Below are 16675 nucleotides of genomic sequence, written 5' to 3'. Positions count from 1 at the left end.
CTGGGAGGTGTGGCACCTCCCCCTCTGCACAGTGACCACCATGTGCCCACCAGTGAGATGCTCCCTGTCAACATTTTGCCACACTGGCTCTGTCGCATGTCTTCTCTCTCTGTCTGTCCATCACACCATCTTAGTTTTCGATGCTGTTTATAAATTCCCTTGCTATTGATAAGGAATTAGGACAGACAGGTAAGGACAACTCTCATCAAAATCACTTTTGCTCTCATCCTTGCTACACATAAGAAGTTATCATCAGCTGGGGTCTTAACAGCAGGTTTTATTCTAAGCACAGCACCTAGTGAACACCTAGGATGTGATCCTGCTGACACGGGTGCTAGAGAAAGAGTCAAAATTAAGAGTGCTGACTGTTCAGTTAATTTTTTAAATTTTTATTTTGTTTTTAGTTTTGGCTGTGTCAGGTCCTAGTTGCAACATGCGGGATTTTCCGTTGCCGTGCGCGAGCTCAGTAGTCCTGGTGCGTGGGCTTAGCTGCCCTGCGGCATGTGGGATCTTCGTTCCCTGACCAGGGATCGAACCCGCGTCCCCTGCATTGGAAGGCAGATTCTTTACTACTGGACCACCAGAGAAGTCCCTCAACTATTCATTTTATATGAACAAAAGGCTAATAATATCGCTAGAAATAGGCTACACGGTCAACATAAGTACAAAGTTAGGGGGCAAGGATGTCTGCCAGGATTCAGGTTTGCTTTGTGGGGCCAGCAAGTAGAGACAAAAGTGAGGCATGGAAAACCTATGGTTCCTAGGAGACTCATCATAAAGTCACACCAGGGCTCAGGAGGCAGCGCGCTGTGTGAGGGGTGACGGAGGCTGTCGGGTGAGCACAGGGACCCAGGGAGGTGGGCCACAGGAGCTCCTCAGAGCCGTGGGATGTTCTAAGGTCAGTAACACAGACTCTCAACCTCATGGTCAGTAACATATTTTTGAAAGAAAAACATATCTACAGCCCATTAACAAACATACCCAACTTATTGTGGCTTTGAGGCCACGTCCGTCAAGTTTGGCAATGAGCTTTTGAGGGTCCTACCAAGAACATGGCCTATGGTGTCGGGGGCGATGAGGAAGGGCCCCAGCGGGAAGAGCCCTTGCAGTTCTAGAGTCTTATCATAAGCCTGAAAACATTAACTAACTTATGAGAAGATGTGGTCTCTACACTCTGAATTCTGTACGTTTAATGATTTTAACTAAGCTAAAATCAGTATTAAAATGTCTCACACAGCATCTTCAGCTAGAATTTTCCTCAAAAAAGACATGTTTCTGAAAAGCACAAGGCAAAAAAAAAAAAATCAGAAAGAAAATAAAAACTCCCAATCAGTGTACCAACATATCCCTGTAAATCCTCAATTTTAAGTGTCAGAGGCAGACGGGTCTGAGACAGCTTTAATTTGACAAAGTCTGAGTGCCCTCTGATGGTCAACCAGGGGCCCTGCAGCAGATGCCATTTTTCAGGGGTCAACTTCTTTACTCCTTCTCTTCAGCCAATCAAGCAAAGACTGTTCTTTCGTGCTGTGTCAAAAAAATAAAGTAGGCGGGCTTATGACAAGAAACGTGGAATGTTTAGGAAGCTGCTACTTTGGTAGAATTTATGGAGAATGTAGTTTGCTAAACCAGAGACAGAGACTGGGGCTTTTATACCAGAACATAAAGGACTTCCAGAAAAACCTCACTTTTATTTCTCTGGACTACTGGTTCCTTGTGATCACCTTATCATCCCAGGGGAAGCGGCACAGGATCAGGCAAGAAGAGACAGGACGGCTGCACTGGAGCAGCAGCTGCCGCCTGGTGCCCTCCGCTGGCCACTCCCATGGCTGCAGGGCTGGCACCAAATGCCACCAGCGGCCCTGCCAGGGGGCGGTAGCTGGGTGACTTCTGCTACCTTTTCCCCAGGCAATTATGTTGCAAGCACTCATCTTTTTCTTTCGGTAAAACGTTATCTCAATCCAAGCAGTAAACCGCAGTTACATGGCAGGCGGTTAAAATACGCTCTCTGTTGAATAAATGGATCCGGGAGAGTGAAAACGGCTTCCCGGGGAAGGTGGGGCGAGACAGTGTTTGCGGAGGAGAGGAAGCTCTGGCATGCACCTCTCAACAAAAGGGAACAAGTGGTCTTTACTCAGAGAACAGCTTCCTATTAGGACTCACTCCTTCGTACATTATGCCTTTCATCCCCACTCAACCACAAAATGATTTTGCTGAGGCAAATACAATGGTAGAAAAAGATTTACACTGAAAGAATCTTTAATAATAAACTGTTGCCGATCTGCCTACTTGCCCGTGGTTTATAATACAATAAACATCGGATTCTATTACGGCTCATGCACTGAAGCCGCTGCTCTGGAAAACGGAATATGAAAGCACGGGGATCCCACCACCATCACAATGAAATGAGCATGGATAAATGTGCTAAGAGTATCTCTTTGCATCTTTTATAGCTTGTGTGTATTAATCTGTAACGCTTATTAAGAAAGTCATTGCTATGCAAAGCAGCACCCAATCCCTTTCTCTGGCTTTTCAACAGAGTGCACTGTTTAGCCAATAGGACGGACCCTCTGGTCCTCATTCTGCATTCATCACAGGCAACATTTGCACAATGTATCTCTCAAAGGCGGCTGAAAGGAAGGCCTTAATACTCATGTAAACAACTGCAAACCAATTACTTAATGAATCAGGCCCACACATAATGAGGTGCAGACAAAGAGCTATAAATGCATTTTTGCGCCCAAGCCCCTGCTTTAAAGTAAAATCCCTCAGCTGTAGTTTGGGCTTAACTAGCACATCATAATTATTGTCGCTAGGACATCAGAGGAAGCCATTTTTTTTTTTTTTAAGGTCCAGCAGGGTCTTTTTTTTTTTTTTTTTTTTTGAGGTTGCTCATCAGCTCACTGACAAAATAGAGCAAAGAAGAATTTTTAAAAGTGCCACACACAGCACTGCACTGTTACGTTTATTCTCAAGTACTGGGTTTCGAGACCACTTGTAAAAGCAATAAAGCACGAGGAGTGACTGCAGTAAGTGGGATCCTTAAATGTAAGCCTCTAAGAAATTTCAGTGAATCCAGGCACAAACAGCGAGCCCGGGGCTCTCAAAAGCCTAAGGCGGCGTATGAACACCAAACCCAGCACAAGAACCAACCGTGGCAAACAGCGCGCCAAACCCACACACTCCATGCCCAGAATTTTCATCTCTGGATTATTATCAACTGTCGAGAACCAAGGGTCCCTTGAAGGCCTCTTTTTTTTTTTTTTCCCGGAAAGGGGATGATGTGATTACTTATAATTTAGGAAATTAATTTCATGCAGAAGCAACAGTAACAACAAAAGGCTCCTGCCTAAAACTGAAGGGAAGGGCTTCCCTGGTGGCGCAGTGGTTGAGAGTCCGCCTGCCGATGCAGGGGACACGGGTTCGTGCCCCGGTCCGGGAAGATCCCACATGCTGCGGAGCGGCTGGGCCCGTGAGCCATGGCTGCTGGGCCTGCGCTCCGCAACGGGAGAGGCCACAACGGTGAGAGGCCCGCGTAGCGCAAAAAAAAAAAAAAAACAACTGAAAGGGAAACGAGTTTGATTTTGTAATGAAATATAGATGCAAGATGTGAAATGTCAAATGATCAGACTGAGAAAATATTCTACAGAATCCGACTGCTTTCTAAATGTGTTTAAACATTACTCCAAGAATATATATATACACACACACATATATATCTAAATAAAAGTTTAAGAAGAATTGGTTTTTTTAGTGCCTCTAAAATATAAAGAAAATAAACACTTCTAACAATCTTGAAAACCTAAAGGGACGTATTATTAAGCCAAATGGTGACATTAAACCCTAAAAGCTACCTGTAGAATTTATTATCTTTTAAAATTTATTTCAGGAGACCTAGAACTTAAATTTATAATATAATCATAAAAATATAATACTTTAACACTCTTCCTGTCCCATAATTCATTATCTCTCACTTCCTTCAAAAACAGAGATGAAAGATATTAAAGGTAATAATTTCTAAAAATTAAGAGTGATTCCCTAAAATTGAACACACCAGGTTTCTAAAAGTAAGAACTTAATATCAGAAAACCAATCTCATTTAAATATATCCCAGGTCCTAAAAATACTGTAGTGTTTTTCAAAATAGAAATGAAAATGAGATTTTTTTTCACTGTAAAAATACCACATTTCTGAACAAATAATTTTATCTTACGGGACATTACAAACGTAAAGTTCCTGTTTTAAAATTTCATCAGGACGAGCAGTTAATTCGAATGTAATGCAATCACCTACAGGACATCTTTTGAGGGGAAATGTTATTACAAAAGGCAAACTTGTGTTGTTTTAAATGCTATTTAGCCCAAAGCGGAAAGGTAGGTATGTATCAGACAACTGCTTCTACTCCCATCCACAAATTCTTCCTAAGTGACTCAATGCCATTGCACGGTTAGTATTTTATGTTGATGACAAATCCAGCACACGACTCACTTATCACCGCTCCAAAAACTTACAAGGAGTGCTACAGTTTAACAAATGTGAAAAGATAAATTTTCACATTTGAAAATAAGCAAGAAGGTATCAGAAAGGGAAAGAATAGTCCAGCCCAAATACTTGGTAAAAAAGAGGAATACAAAAACAAATATCCAGCAATTGCTTGTATATATCTCCGCGGTCTCAGAAAGAAGAAACAGGCCACTTTATTTCTTTTAAGGCCTGGCTCTTTCTCTCTGCCCTCTCCGACACCCTCCATTGTGTGGTTTCTAAGCAGCCCTACTGCGAGCAGCTGTAGACGCTAATTTGTGGTTCACTGAGGTGTCAATTGAGTCTTAAACCAAGGAAACAACAGCTGCAAAACAATACTTGGCTCTGGTGCAAATATTTTCAAAGGTAGACTAAAGTTTCCACTGTCATTTCAGATAAACAAAAACCCAAACCATAACCTTCCATCAAGTCACAGAGCAAAATCATCTGCAGCCAGAGTTTAATTCCCCGAGGAGTGACATTTCCCGTCTTGCTGCCGCTATTCAGAAAGGCTTGCGGGACTTTACCTTGACAAAGGACTGCCTTCGCTAGACGAAAAACTCGCTTCTGAAGAGATCTTGTGAGTTGTCTTTGTCTTGAATGTACCGCTGCCAATATTCAAACCTGTGACAAGCACAAGCGTGGAGAGTGAGCGTGGCCATCACAGTGAAAGCAGAAGCGGCCCCACGATAACTTGTAAAACAAACATCAACAGAGGAAGAGCTGTTCACAGAAAGCGAGGGGTTTCTGAGGCAGGGAATGACACGGAAAGGAAGGGGGTGGCTTCCCGTGATAGTTACAGAGTACGTAAAAAGTAAAATCATTCAAAGGGCACCATTTTAAAGGCCATGATTCATGTGTGAGAACATGGGTCTCCACCGTGGCACTAAGCTCTGGATAATTCGAGTTGTTATAACACGGGGGCAGCGCTGGCTCACCGAGCTAACGGGAACTCGGAACCAGTCTCAGAAGCAACTGATACCTCTGGATGACATCACTGCCCACCCACCTTTAATCCCCTCTGCCAAATCCTCTCTTTTTCCCTCTCGTGGAGGAGAATGAACGTCCACTGAAAACCATCGAGGCTACTCGTTAACTAGCCTGAAAAGGGTGATGGGGAAGATGCACAGTCCACCCCCTTTCCCTGGAGCCTGGGGAACCAGACCACCCCACAGTGCTCCCAGCTTGCAGGGCGATCCCTGACCTCTGCCTCCTGGGCGTCCTCACCTTGGATGTTTCCGCTACAAGTCTGATTCTTAACTGGCAGTCAAACAAGATTGCGGATAGAGGGTGCATAAGCATCACCTCGAAAGGCACCTGCTGCATTCCTAACCTGTAATCTGTGTGCCTGCTCGTAACCTCTGAAGCAAAGTGGTTCTCTTAACAATGTGTCCATGTTCGGCCCCTAGAGGGTCTGCACCCGCTTAACAGGACCAGGTCTTTGCAGACATGAAAACAAAGTGGCTTCCTTAGAGACAGGTGTGGAGACAGAGATCTGGCGCCTGACACCGATGAGCCACGTGCCTCCTCATCCATGGTTACATCTGGGGTGGCTCTGCGTTCAGTGTGTGGCGTTGCACACTGGGCATGTGGCTCTCCCACCCACCGCCTGCTTCTCTTGGGAGCTCAGAAAAGTCCCTAGGGTCAGGGTGAGGGCGAGAATGAAAATGTGGTGCGTGACCAAATGCACAATGGACTCCAGAGCCAGCATCTACCGCCAATGCCGCCCAGCACTCTACCAGAGCAGCTCGAGGGTCCCAATGTCTTACAAAGCACACGGTATGCTTTTGAGTGTGGGGGAAGGGAACCGAATCGAGGGGTGCTTGGCTGTACAACCCGGGTTGTGTGGATCACGTCATCTGAACAAACGCGTATGCTAATCATTAGCATATTAACAGTACTATAATTTTTGATACACAGCCAAGGGACTACAACTTCTGTCAAATTTACTCATTGTTTGAGCCTGTCCTATTAGCCATCCAAAATATACTTACCAAAATCACATCTGTAGAGTCACCTTCCAAACCATGTATGCCTGCTAATGGGTTGTAATGCTCCAAAAGAGGCATTACTCTCTTGGGTAATTTGTAAAATGAGGGGGTTGGATAAATACTTTCTGAGATCCCTCTAGATTCTGGTTCTGTGATTCAAATGTGAAGATAGTGATGAAAAGCAAACGGTGGATAGGGCTTCCCTGGTGGCGCAGTGGTTAAGAATCCGCCTGCCAATGCAGGGTTCACGGGTTCGAGCCCTGGTCTGGGAAGATCCCACATGCCGCGGAGCAACTAAGCCCGTGCACCACAACTACTGAGCCTGTGCTCTAGAGCCCGCGAGTCACAACTACTGAAGCCCGTGTGCCTAGAGCCCGTGCTCCGCAACAAGAGAAGCCACCGCGATGAGAAGCCCATGCACTGCAACGAAGAATGGCCCCCACTTGCTGCAACTAGAGGAAGCCCGCGTGAAGCAATAAAGACCCAATGCAGCCAAAAATAAATATATAAAAAATAAATTAAAAACAAAAAAACAGTGAAGGGCTCACAAGAGCTGTACCTTTCTAGAGTGATGCAGACCTCCATCGGGGCAGAGGCCTGTTTATACCTCAACAAACTACAATGTCTCATGTTTGCCGAGTTCAAATCACCACCAACAACAACATGGCCAGCCCTCCCCAGGGGCTTTTCTCTACCAGGCACCGTGCTGGGCATTTAACCTGCACTGGCTCACTGAATCCTCACAACAACCAAAATAACTGAATTTTGCAGTAACTAATTCTAACACTAATATTATCTAGGAAATAGCTCTCCAAAGACAGACAGCTAAGTCTGATGTACCATAAATATCTCCCTCAAAAAAATGTCTGTCTGATGAAGACATCTTTGAGACAATTGAGAAATCTGAATATGGACTGGGAATTATGTGATATTAAGAAATCATTCTGATAGGTGAAATCATTCTGATAGGTGAAATTCATTCTGATAGGAGAAATTCATTCTGATAGGTGAAATCCCAGCATGGTGGTTTATATAAAAATTAGAGCGGGGACTTCCCTGGTGGCGCAGTGGTTAAGAATCCTCCTGCCAACGCAGGGGACACGGGTTCAAGCCCTGGTCCGGGAAGATCCCACATGCCGCAGAGCAACTAAGTCCGTGCGCCACAACTACTGAGCCTGCGAGCCAAAACTACTGAAGCCCACGCTCCTAGAGCCCGTGTTCCACAACAAAGAGAAGCCACTGCGATGAGAAGCCCGCACACTGCAATGAAGAGTAGCCCCCGCTCGCCGCAACTAGAGAAAGTCCGCGTGCAGCAACAAAGACCCAACACAGCCAAAAATAAATTAATTAATCAATAATAATAATAAAAAAAATTAGAGGGAGTTCCCTGACAGTCCAGTGGTTAGGACCCGGTGCTTTCACTGCCGTGGACCTGGGTTTGATCCCTGTTCGGGGAACTAAGATCCTGCAAGCTATGCAGCACAGCACCCTCCCCCCAAAAAAGCAAGTCGTTAAAGTATACTTCCTTCTGTTATTAATCCGTTTACTTTCACAAAGGGAGTTGAGGTGACTTATACCAAAAAAAAAAGAAAAAAAAAGAAAAAAGTGTAATAAAGTAAAAACCACTGAAAAATAATAAAAATACAATAATAACGTATAAGAAAACTAAGAAGATTACAATTAAAACCAAAATCCTAAATTGAAGGAACTACATTTAAGCTTAAAATTGAGCTCTTACTGGGATTTACAGTCTTTTCATTTGAAGAACCCCAAATCTCCCATCATTCAGGCAAGGGAGGTAGCCCAGATGACACTCCCCACTGCTGATTAACAAACTGGGAAGAGGTGGGAAGGGAAAGAATTTGGGGTGTCTGTGGTGCTTAGCGACAAGGTACCGTTGTGACACATCAGGCAGAACCCAAGGGCCTTTAAGGCCATCGCCAGCACACATCCTGGAGGGAAGCTTCTTCCAAACTCCTGTTCATTAAGGACTCGAAAAGTACTGGCTCCTTCTGAGATGGTGACAACTTGTTACAAAGCAAACTCCAGAAACCTCTGACAGCAGCGCATCATAACACTTCCCTGCACACAGCCCTGTCCCGTAGCTCTGGGTCTCCCAGATTATGGCTTGTCCGCCCTGCTTACCTGAGAGCTGTGATGCAGAGGCCTCGGCCTTCTGGAATCCGTCTTCAGCTTGGTGTGCACTGTCCTGAAGGGTAGACTGTTTCAGCATCTGGTAGGCTTTCGTTTCTGTATATGAGAAAAAGTCCCAGGCAACAAGATACCCACAGGAAAAAGAATGAAGTTGGGCCCTTACCTTACATCATACACAAAAATAACTCAGAAAGGATTAAAGACTTAAATATAAGACCTAAAACTATTAAGTTTCTAGCAGAAAACGCAGGAGAAAAGCTTTAGGATATCAGACTTGGCAGTGATTTCTTGCAGACAACACCAAAAGCGCACTCAACAAAAGAAAGACAAACAGGACTACAGCAAACTTAAAGATTTTTACATGTCAGAGGAAACAATCGACAGAGCCCTTAGCCCTGCTCTAAGTTAAAGTGGGGAAGACTGTTGGGAAGAATACTAAATAAGGGTCCCGTGAAGGACCTGAGTGACACAAGCTTCCCCATTGCCTCAGGTCTCAAGGACTCCTGGGCAAAGCGGAGGATGCAGAGTTAGAGTTTTAGCAGAGACACAGCAAAACAGCACCCATGGCCACACTCTCAACATGGCCACTAACTAAGGGATTCCCGTGTCAGCTCCAGGGGCTGGCCATCGGCTGCATTCCTGTGCTTGCTGGTTCAGTTGAAGAACTGAACTACAAGGCCCGTTATTACTGGTTAAAGCTACCATCATGCTGAAGGAGAAAAATATAACTTACCCTGCCCTACTGAGAATCAGTCAAGATAAAAAATAAGTATTTAAAATGAGCATCATATTTTTGAGTAGTAAATGCTATGTAATTAAAATATGCACAGATCAGGGACTCTTAACTCTGAAAATAATAAATCCTAAGGCAACATTTTTTAACACTGCTGGATTGTGAAATCAGTGTCCATTGGAACTAGCATCGATAGTTTGAAAACTTTAATAAAGAAAACACCAGATGCAGTAAATGCACGAGGGGAAAGTACTGTTTTGTGCAACATCTGTGTGTGTGGGGAGAAGTGGCCTGGGATAGAAAGTGTTTCTTGCTGTAGGTTAGTCCCACTGTCCCAGGGTGGCTCCGACAGGAGTGCATCATAACACTCACCGATTAATCCTAACAACCTGTCACCTCAGATTCATTGTCAGGTAATCTGTTGAGGGGGTAAGGTATTAATAAAATCAAAGGTGGAGTGTCTGAATTCTAAATAGGTTAAAGAATCACTGTAAAACATGAAAATGCTGTTTTGTTTTCATTTTAGAAAGATCAGCCAAAAAGATTTTCAGCTTTTAGGATACAAGTCCAGATTTTAATGACCATGTGCTATTTCTGCATTCAGTGAAACTTATTTGGTCAAGGAAAAGACGGCAAAAGATAGAAAGAATTTTTTAAAGAGAAATGAAGGAAGGAAGCGGGGAAAGAGGGGAGAGAAAGAGAAAGGAGAGCAGCTTCTTGATGAACAAAGGCTCCTGGTGGCTGGAAGCTGGAGCTGGGCTCTGCTGTCTACTGTCTGAAGGGAAATCATTTGACTCCAGTAAGCCAGCTCTCAGGCTTCTCAGAAACCAGGAAAACATGTGCTATTTATTTTCAGGAGAGGATTTTTGTGCAAAATATCAGGTTTTGTGCAAAATATCAGGTGATTTCAGATTGGGGGTGGGGGATTAAGTATTCTGTCCAAATACAAGACGGAATGTATCTCATCTCCGGTGTGAGCCTGGAAGGGAGGACCGGGCAGCTAGTCACCCCAGCCCAGGGGCCATCCTAGTGCTCAGAAATCAGCTCCACATGTCTCCCATACTGGGGCCTGCCTGTCCTTCTCGAAGGACTCGGACTCTCTCACTGGGCTGCCCGTCCAGGCTGCCTCAGTCTGCTTTCAACGGTACAACAGTTTGGAGGGAGAAAGCTCATCTCTCCCGCCCACGCAGCCAGACCCCACCCCCTTCCCACTCCTCACGGGCGCTTGATCCTTAAACCTCCTGTGCTCCTTCTCCAAGCACAGTCACTGGCGGCCGTCCGGACAGTTTTTATGTGGGATGTGGCGGCCCTGACCCGAGTAATCAAGGGTTGGCACGATCCAGCTGAGGACCGCCGGGCACATGGCCTTCCCCCACCTCCAGTGCATGCTTCCCCTAATGGTTTCAGCGCAGAGTGAGGTTTAAAAGGTGAAAGGATTACGTGCACTCCCTTGGAGGAATAAACACTAACTGAGGCAGGACCAGCGACCCCAAAGCAGCCGGAGGGGTTGGAGCAGACGCTCAGGACTGGAGTCGTTCTCCCACGGCACCTGATACCCTTATTCACTGTTACTTTAGCAGAAGAGCTGCACAAAACAGCAGACGAAGAACTGAGAGATGACCCAGAAAGGAAAAACAAAATCAAGGTTTGGTTAAAAAAAGGATCAGGAGAGGTTACAGGCTACACAGCCTGTGTAGAAACAAGGGAAGAGGGGTTCAAGTACACAGATTCTGCAGCAGAGAGGAAAGGGCAGGACTGTCAGTGCAGACACTCTCTGGGGCCCGGCAGGACCACACATGTGACTCTGGCCAGATGGGAGCGGTGGGAGGGGCGGGCTCCGCAGGCCGGCGGGAGAGCTCACGCCCTGTCCGGAGGGGACAGCTGTTCTGTGGCCACGGCCGACTGCTGCCAGCCGGGAAAGTGGGCCTAGTCTTGCCAGACTTCTGGCTTAAAAAAAAATTAAAACACTGCACAGGCCACACAGAACATACTTGCAACCTTGAAACTAGACAGCGGTGAGCAAATTTTTCTGTGTTCACTGAATGTGGCACAAGAACACTCAAGAGAAAAACTTCAGGATAGATGTTAAGGATAGCTTTCTCCTCTAAAAGAGCTGACATAGCCCGGGACATAGGATCAAGGAGACTGCAACAGCTATCTGGAGATTGCTAGGACGCTGTCTGTATCAAACGGACCAGATTCCAGAATTTTTGGAAGCAAGAGTATACTTTTTGCTCAAACAATTCAGACATTCTCCTGGAACAGCCTAGAAGACTTGGCCAGGACACCAACGGCATAAAGCAAAGCCACAGAGTTGAAGTCTGTGGCACCTCAGGCCCAGGCTTTTCTGGAAGGAAGGACAGTGAGGAATCAAGTGGCTGAAAGCCGCACGGTGCAGCCCTGCAAATTCAGCTGTTAAGTGAATGAGTGAACAGACAGAGGAGCGAAAGGAACAAAGCTGGAGGTTCCAGTTGGCCTGCTGTAAACAAGGTCGGGACGAGGGTCGTATCTCAATATTTCCAAGGTGAAAAGACCTGAGTCTTAACAGCAGGGACACCGTAAGTCTGCAAATTCGAGGACTGGGTGGCCCCTTAAGGCTTCACTTTGTAGCCTGCGACTCAGAACTCCAGAGAAATCAAACCCTCAGAAAAAAACTGAGTAGTGCCAACAATTAGATAAAACAAGCATTTCTAAGAATACAATGACTTTCAACTAGATGCTCTGGTACACACAGAAGTAGTGTACACGCAGGCGCAAGCTTCCAGCTCTGGGCTGCTCAGTCAGGCTTCCATTACACACTCAAAGCTGCGTCAAGACTGAGTTTCAAAAGTAGAAGCTATTGTGGCTGAAAATACAAAATAAGGCAAGGGGTCCAGGGGTGAAAATCTACCCTTAGCTATCAATTCCAGACCGACGACACAACGAGAGAAATATATTTTTCCTTACTCTGTTACACAAGCTGGCTGAACCCCATCACCTATCTTCCTGCCAAGTGGTGACGGATCACCGAGATTGTTTTTTTCTTTTTGATACGCATTTTGTCTAGAAAATGGGAACAGAGAAAGAAAATGAAAATGTGCTGAATAAAGGGAGGCAGGAGAGGGATGATGCTGAGGAGAGAAAGAAAAAGCCTCAACTTCTTATCTTTCGTTCTCTTTTATATGCAAATGTACACCTGCTAAAATACTTCTAAATCTACCAAAGAAAAAGAAAAAGAAAATATCTGGCGAACAAGTGCTTTTAACAACCCATTACAAGAGCCAGATAAACACGTGGTTCCCCAGCCTCTGAGGGGTGTCTCCGTCTCCAAGGCAGAGGCTCGGCCTGGCTGGCCTGGCTTTCGCAGAAATCCCTGGTGAAGAAAAGAAGAGAGGGAATAACAAAAGGAGATGCAAACAATGCCATACTACAGCTAGAAAAGCAGCCCTGAACCGACAAAGAACTGGGCATCTCTGAGTCAGGAAGGATAACTGATTCCTGTAGGAAGCTTGTAGAAATTCTAAACTTAAATTCGAAAAATAGTTCCTGCCCACGAGTTCCCCAGGGCTAATGCTTTCCACGTATTTCTGCACCCATGCCACGTTTTCATTCACACTGCACCAGATGTGTTGCTGATGGAGCAAACCCAGTTGTCTTTGCAAAATAAAACAAAAACTGTGGAATGTAACTCTAAAATTAATTCTAAAGGTAAATACTATTACTTAAAACCCAGAAATCACTTGTCTAGCAATCTACTCAAATTAAAACAAGAAACTATTAGGCTAAGGGTGCTTTCACAATTCTGAAAATACAGAAAACTCATCTATGCTTAGAAATTAAAAAAAAAAAAAAGCCCACACGGGACTTCCCTGGTGGCGCAGTGGTTAAGAATCCACCTGCCAATGCAGGGGACACGGGTTCGATCCCTGATCTGGGAAGATCCCACATGCTGCAGAGCAACTAAGCCCGTGCGCCACAGCTACTGAGCCCGCGAGCCACAACTACTGAAGCCCACGCGCCTAGAGCCCGTGCTCCACAACACGAGAAGCCACCGCAATGAGAAGCCTGCGCACTGCAACTAGAGAAAGCCTGCGTGCAGCAACAAAGATCCGATGCAGCCAAAAATAAATAAATTACAAAAAAAAAAGAGCCACACGTCTAGGTGAACGTGAGAGGCACACAGGTTGACTCCATAACCAGAATTACTTTTCATATCTAGACTTTCCGCGGTAACCACCACTCTACCAGCAATCCTGGGCCTGGGAGCCTCTTGTCCAGGTTTCCTCTGTCCTCACACAGGGAGGGCAGATGCACGGAGAAGGGAAAAGCTCCCCGTTCAGATGAGCTGCCTGGAGATGATTCAGGAAATAGGTGTTTCCATCACATTCTGAATTTCTATGGGGTGATTCAACAATTACACCTGAAAATAAGTGCCAGGCTTGTAACTGACCTTTAATGAACGTTCAAAAACTGAACTGAAACAGTTTTGCTGATACTACTTCACATGAAAATTCGTAACCATGTAACACTGCTCAGCCATGGGAGGTGAATTTTCAACTCTCAAGGTCATGGAATCTTTAACTTTTGAGTAATTTTGATCAGGAAGCTGTATCTTAATGGCATAGTTAAATAGTCTTTAAAAGCAACTTTCTAGCAATTTGTACTCAATGATTTATAAAATGAGAAGATTTGGAAATAAAGACAGTAATATTCTCATCATCATCATCATCATCATCTATAGTAGGGCCAGGAACAACCACTGTACACAATGAACCAGAAGCTGGCAGTGTGAAATATGAAGAAATCCCTCCCCACCCCCTGTACCGGGTTGACTAGTGTTTCCCCCAAATTCATGACCATCCAGAACCTCAGCATGTGACCTTATCTGTAAACAGGATCTTTGCAGATGTAATTAGCTAAGGATCTCAAGATGAACTCATCCTGGATTTACACTGGGCTCTAAGTCCAACGACTGCTGTCCTGCTGGGAAGAGGACACAGAGACAAAGGTGGCGGCGACTGGAGGCACGCTGCCACAAACCAGGAGCCACCAGAGGCTGCCACAGGCCAGGAAGGATGCTCCTGGGAGCCTTCAGAGGGCCCTGTTGCCACTTTGATTTTGGACTTCTAGCACCCACAACTGTGAGAGAAAACATTTCTGTGGTTCTAAGCTCGTGGCACTTTGCCACAGCAGCCCTAGGGAAATCACACCCTCCCTGACCCCTGATTATACTGAAATATCTAAAGCCCAACCTCTCCCCTCTCCCCACTCAAGTCTCTTGCATAAAATAAGGGTGTTTCACACTATGACCTATAAGGGCTCTTTCGGCTTTGAGATCCCCCGCTCCATGGTTCTCAAACCTGGGGAGTCACCTGGTGTGTTACACAAGACTGATGCCTGGGGCTCAGGACTGGAGGTTCTGGGGCACCCAGTCCAGGGTGTGGCTGGGGTGTGGGTCTGTTTTAAAGCTCCACACGGGATTCTGCTGTGCAACCACTGAGGAGAATTTCTCAGGCACTTCTGAGCTCATTTCCTTGAAAGCACCCAATCAAGAGCTCCTCAGAAAGGTGCCTTCCATTCTTCCATGACCACGTTAAACAGGCACCACCAGCCTGCAACGTCCTGAGTGAGAAGTTCTCTGCTGTCATGAGCAGCTGGACCCCTGCCACAGAGACGGGGCCAGGGCCAACCCAGTAGCACACGGTGCTTCCCTGGGCTCCCTTCCCCAGGCACAGCAGGTAAGGCATCCTGACCTGACTGTGCATTCCCATGACAGAACTGGTGAGGCGCAGTCTCAGGAAAGCCTCAGGAGTAAAAGTACTTTGCCACTGGACTCCGCAGTCCTCAGTTGTCACTGCAGTTTTCTCTCCCAGGATAAATCTAGCCACTGGTGACAATGTGGCCATCAAGTATTTCCAGCCTTTTCCCAATCTGATGCAAAACTCAAGCCATGATGTTTGGGGAAGCCCTGCCCACAGCCCCAGGAGCACCCTGCAAATCTAGGCTGACCTCCCACAGAGCTTCTAAATGGACGTACCTCAGTCTGACCCGGAATATTTCAGCTTGCCAAAGAATATCAGTGAGAAATGGCACAGTCAGGCAACCACTTTCAACACAGCTTGACCAAGAGAATTGGTGTCAAAAGAATGAGAGGCTGAATGGACATTCTTAGAGGCTTAATCCTCTTGAGATAAAAGCTGAGAGCCCTTTTCACATGGAGCTTAAGGAGATGAGTTTTGCCAGGATGGGCACGTGGGTGGGAAAGTACCGGTGGAGTGACTGATGGAAAGAGATGGTGTTCTGGCCTAAATCAACAAGCGCTTAAGGAAACTCCTTAGTACTTTCATTTTTATTCATTCGTTTGATGAAATGAGTGCCCATTGTGTGCCAGATACTGTGTCGGGGCTGGGTTTTTATGACATTTAGCATAAGCTGCATCATTTACTAAAATTAAAACTCACCAAGTCCTCAAAGGTAAATTTAGTATAAATACCAATAAAATTACTAATGTGGGAAATTTTACTTTGGGGGTATGAGTAGTTCAGAGGGAGACTTTCTCTCATAATCTAGACAAGCATGGCTTCAATTCTGGCCTAAGTGCTCCAGGGAAACACTGACCTGACTGTGCTGTACCCGCTCGTGGTCTCAGGCTCGCCTAGGGGTACAGACTCACTCCGCTTTACAAGGGCCACCCCAGGTCAGTCCACACTCAGAAATCCTCAAGAGCTGCCCACCTCTCCAGGCTTTGCTCATCATCACTCTCAAAATCGTCCTTGCAGGGCTCATCTTTTGTTAAGATACAAACCGATGTTTAATTGGTCCAGACGCCCTGATGCAGGCGCCTCTCTTATAAATCAAAAGAGGCTGCGTGGTGGGATGCAAGGACTTCAGGGCTTAATTCCTGAAATTTGAGTGTGATTCAAGATCTGACTTCAGGGCTTAATTCCTGAAATTTGAGTGTGATTCAAGATCTGACACACTGGCTATATGGCCCTGAACGGGGCTCTCAATCTTTCCAAGTATGCCGGACCATCTGTAGAACGATTTGCTTACCTGCAGGGCTCCTGAGACGATGGAGGCTTAGGAGGGCAGGGACCTGGTCTTTGGCTGTCCCTGGTATTCCCTGGACTCAGCCCAAGGAAAGGTGTAACATATATGCAAATTATATATTATTCTTAAATAAAGAAAACCACACACTCATAGATAATCACATTAATCTTTGATTTTGACCTGGATTCTTAAGTGTGAACAACCAGACTAAAGGAAGAGGTAGCCTGTGTTAACAAGCAGATCACAGGCT

The 16675-nt window shown here is 45.6% G+C and overlaps 1 protein-coding gene across 4 annotated transcripts in view; it reads right to left on the bottom strand.

Annotated features, from left to right (window-relative positions):
* Positions 1-16675, bottom strand: part of KIZ (kizuna centrosomal protein) — a 112976-nt gene that overhangs the window by 8252 nt on the left and 88049 nt on the right. For all 4 annotated transcript variants that reach the window (XM_082645290.1, XM_082645292.1, XM_082645291.1 and 1 more), the window contains 2 exons: positions 8655-8759; positions 5046-5142 (listed from right to left, as the gene is read on the bottom strand). In XM_082645290.1, coding sequence (XP_082501416.1) covers positions 5046-5142; positions 8655-8759 — 202 coding nt within the window. The remainder of the gene's footprint in view (positions 1-5045; positions 5143-8654; positions 8760-16675) is intronic.

The sequence above is a fragment of the Mesoplodon mirus genome, assembly GCF_964341445.2.
Source record: "Mesoplodon mirus genome assembly, chromosome: 15".
NCBI lineage: Eukaryota > Metazoa > Chordata > Mammalia > Artiodactyla > Ziphiidae > Mesoplodon > Mesoplodon mirus.
The sequence above is the reverse complement of the archived record's forward strand: the minus strand, read 5'-3'. Positions and strand labels throughout refer to the sequence as shown.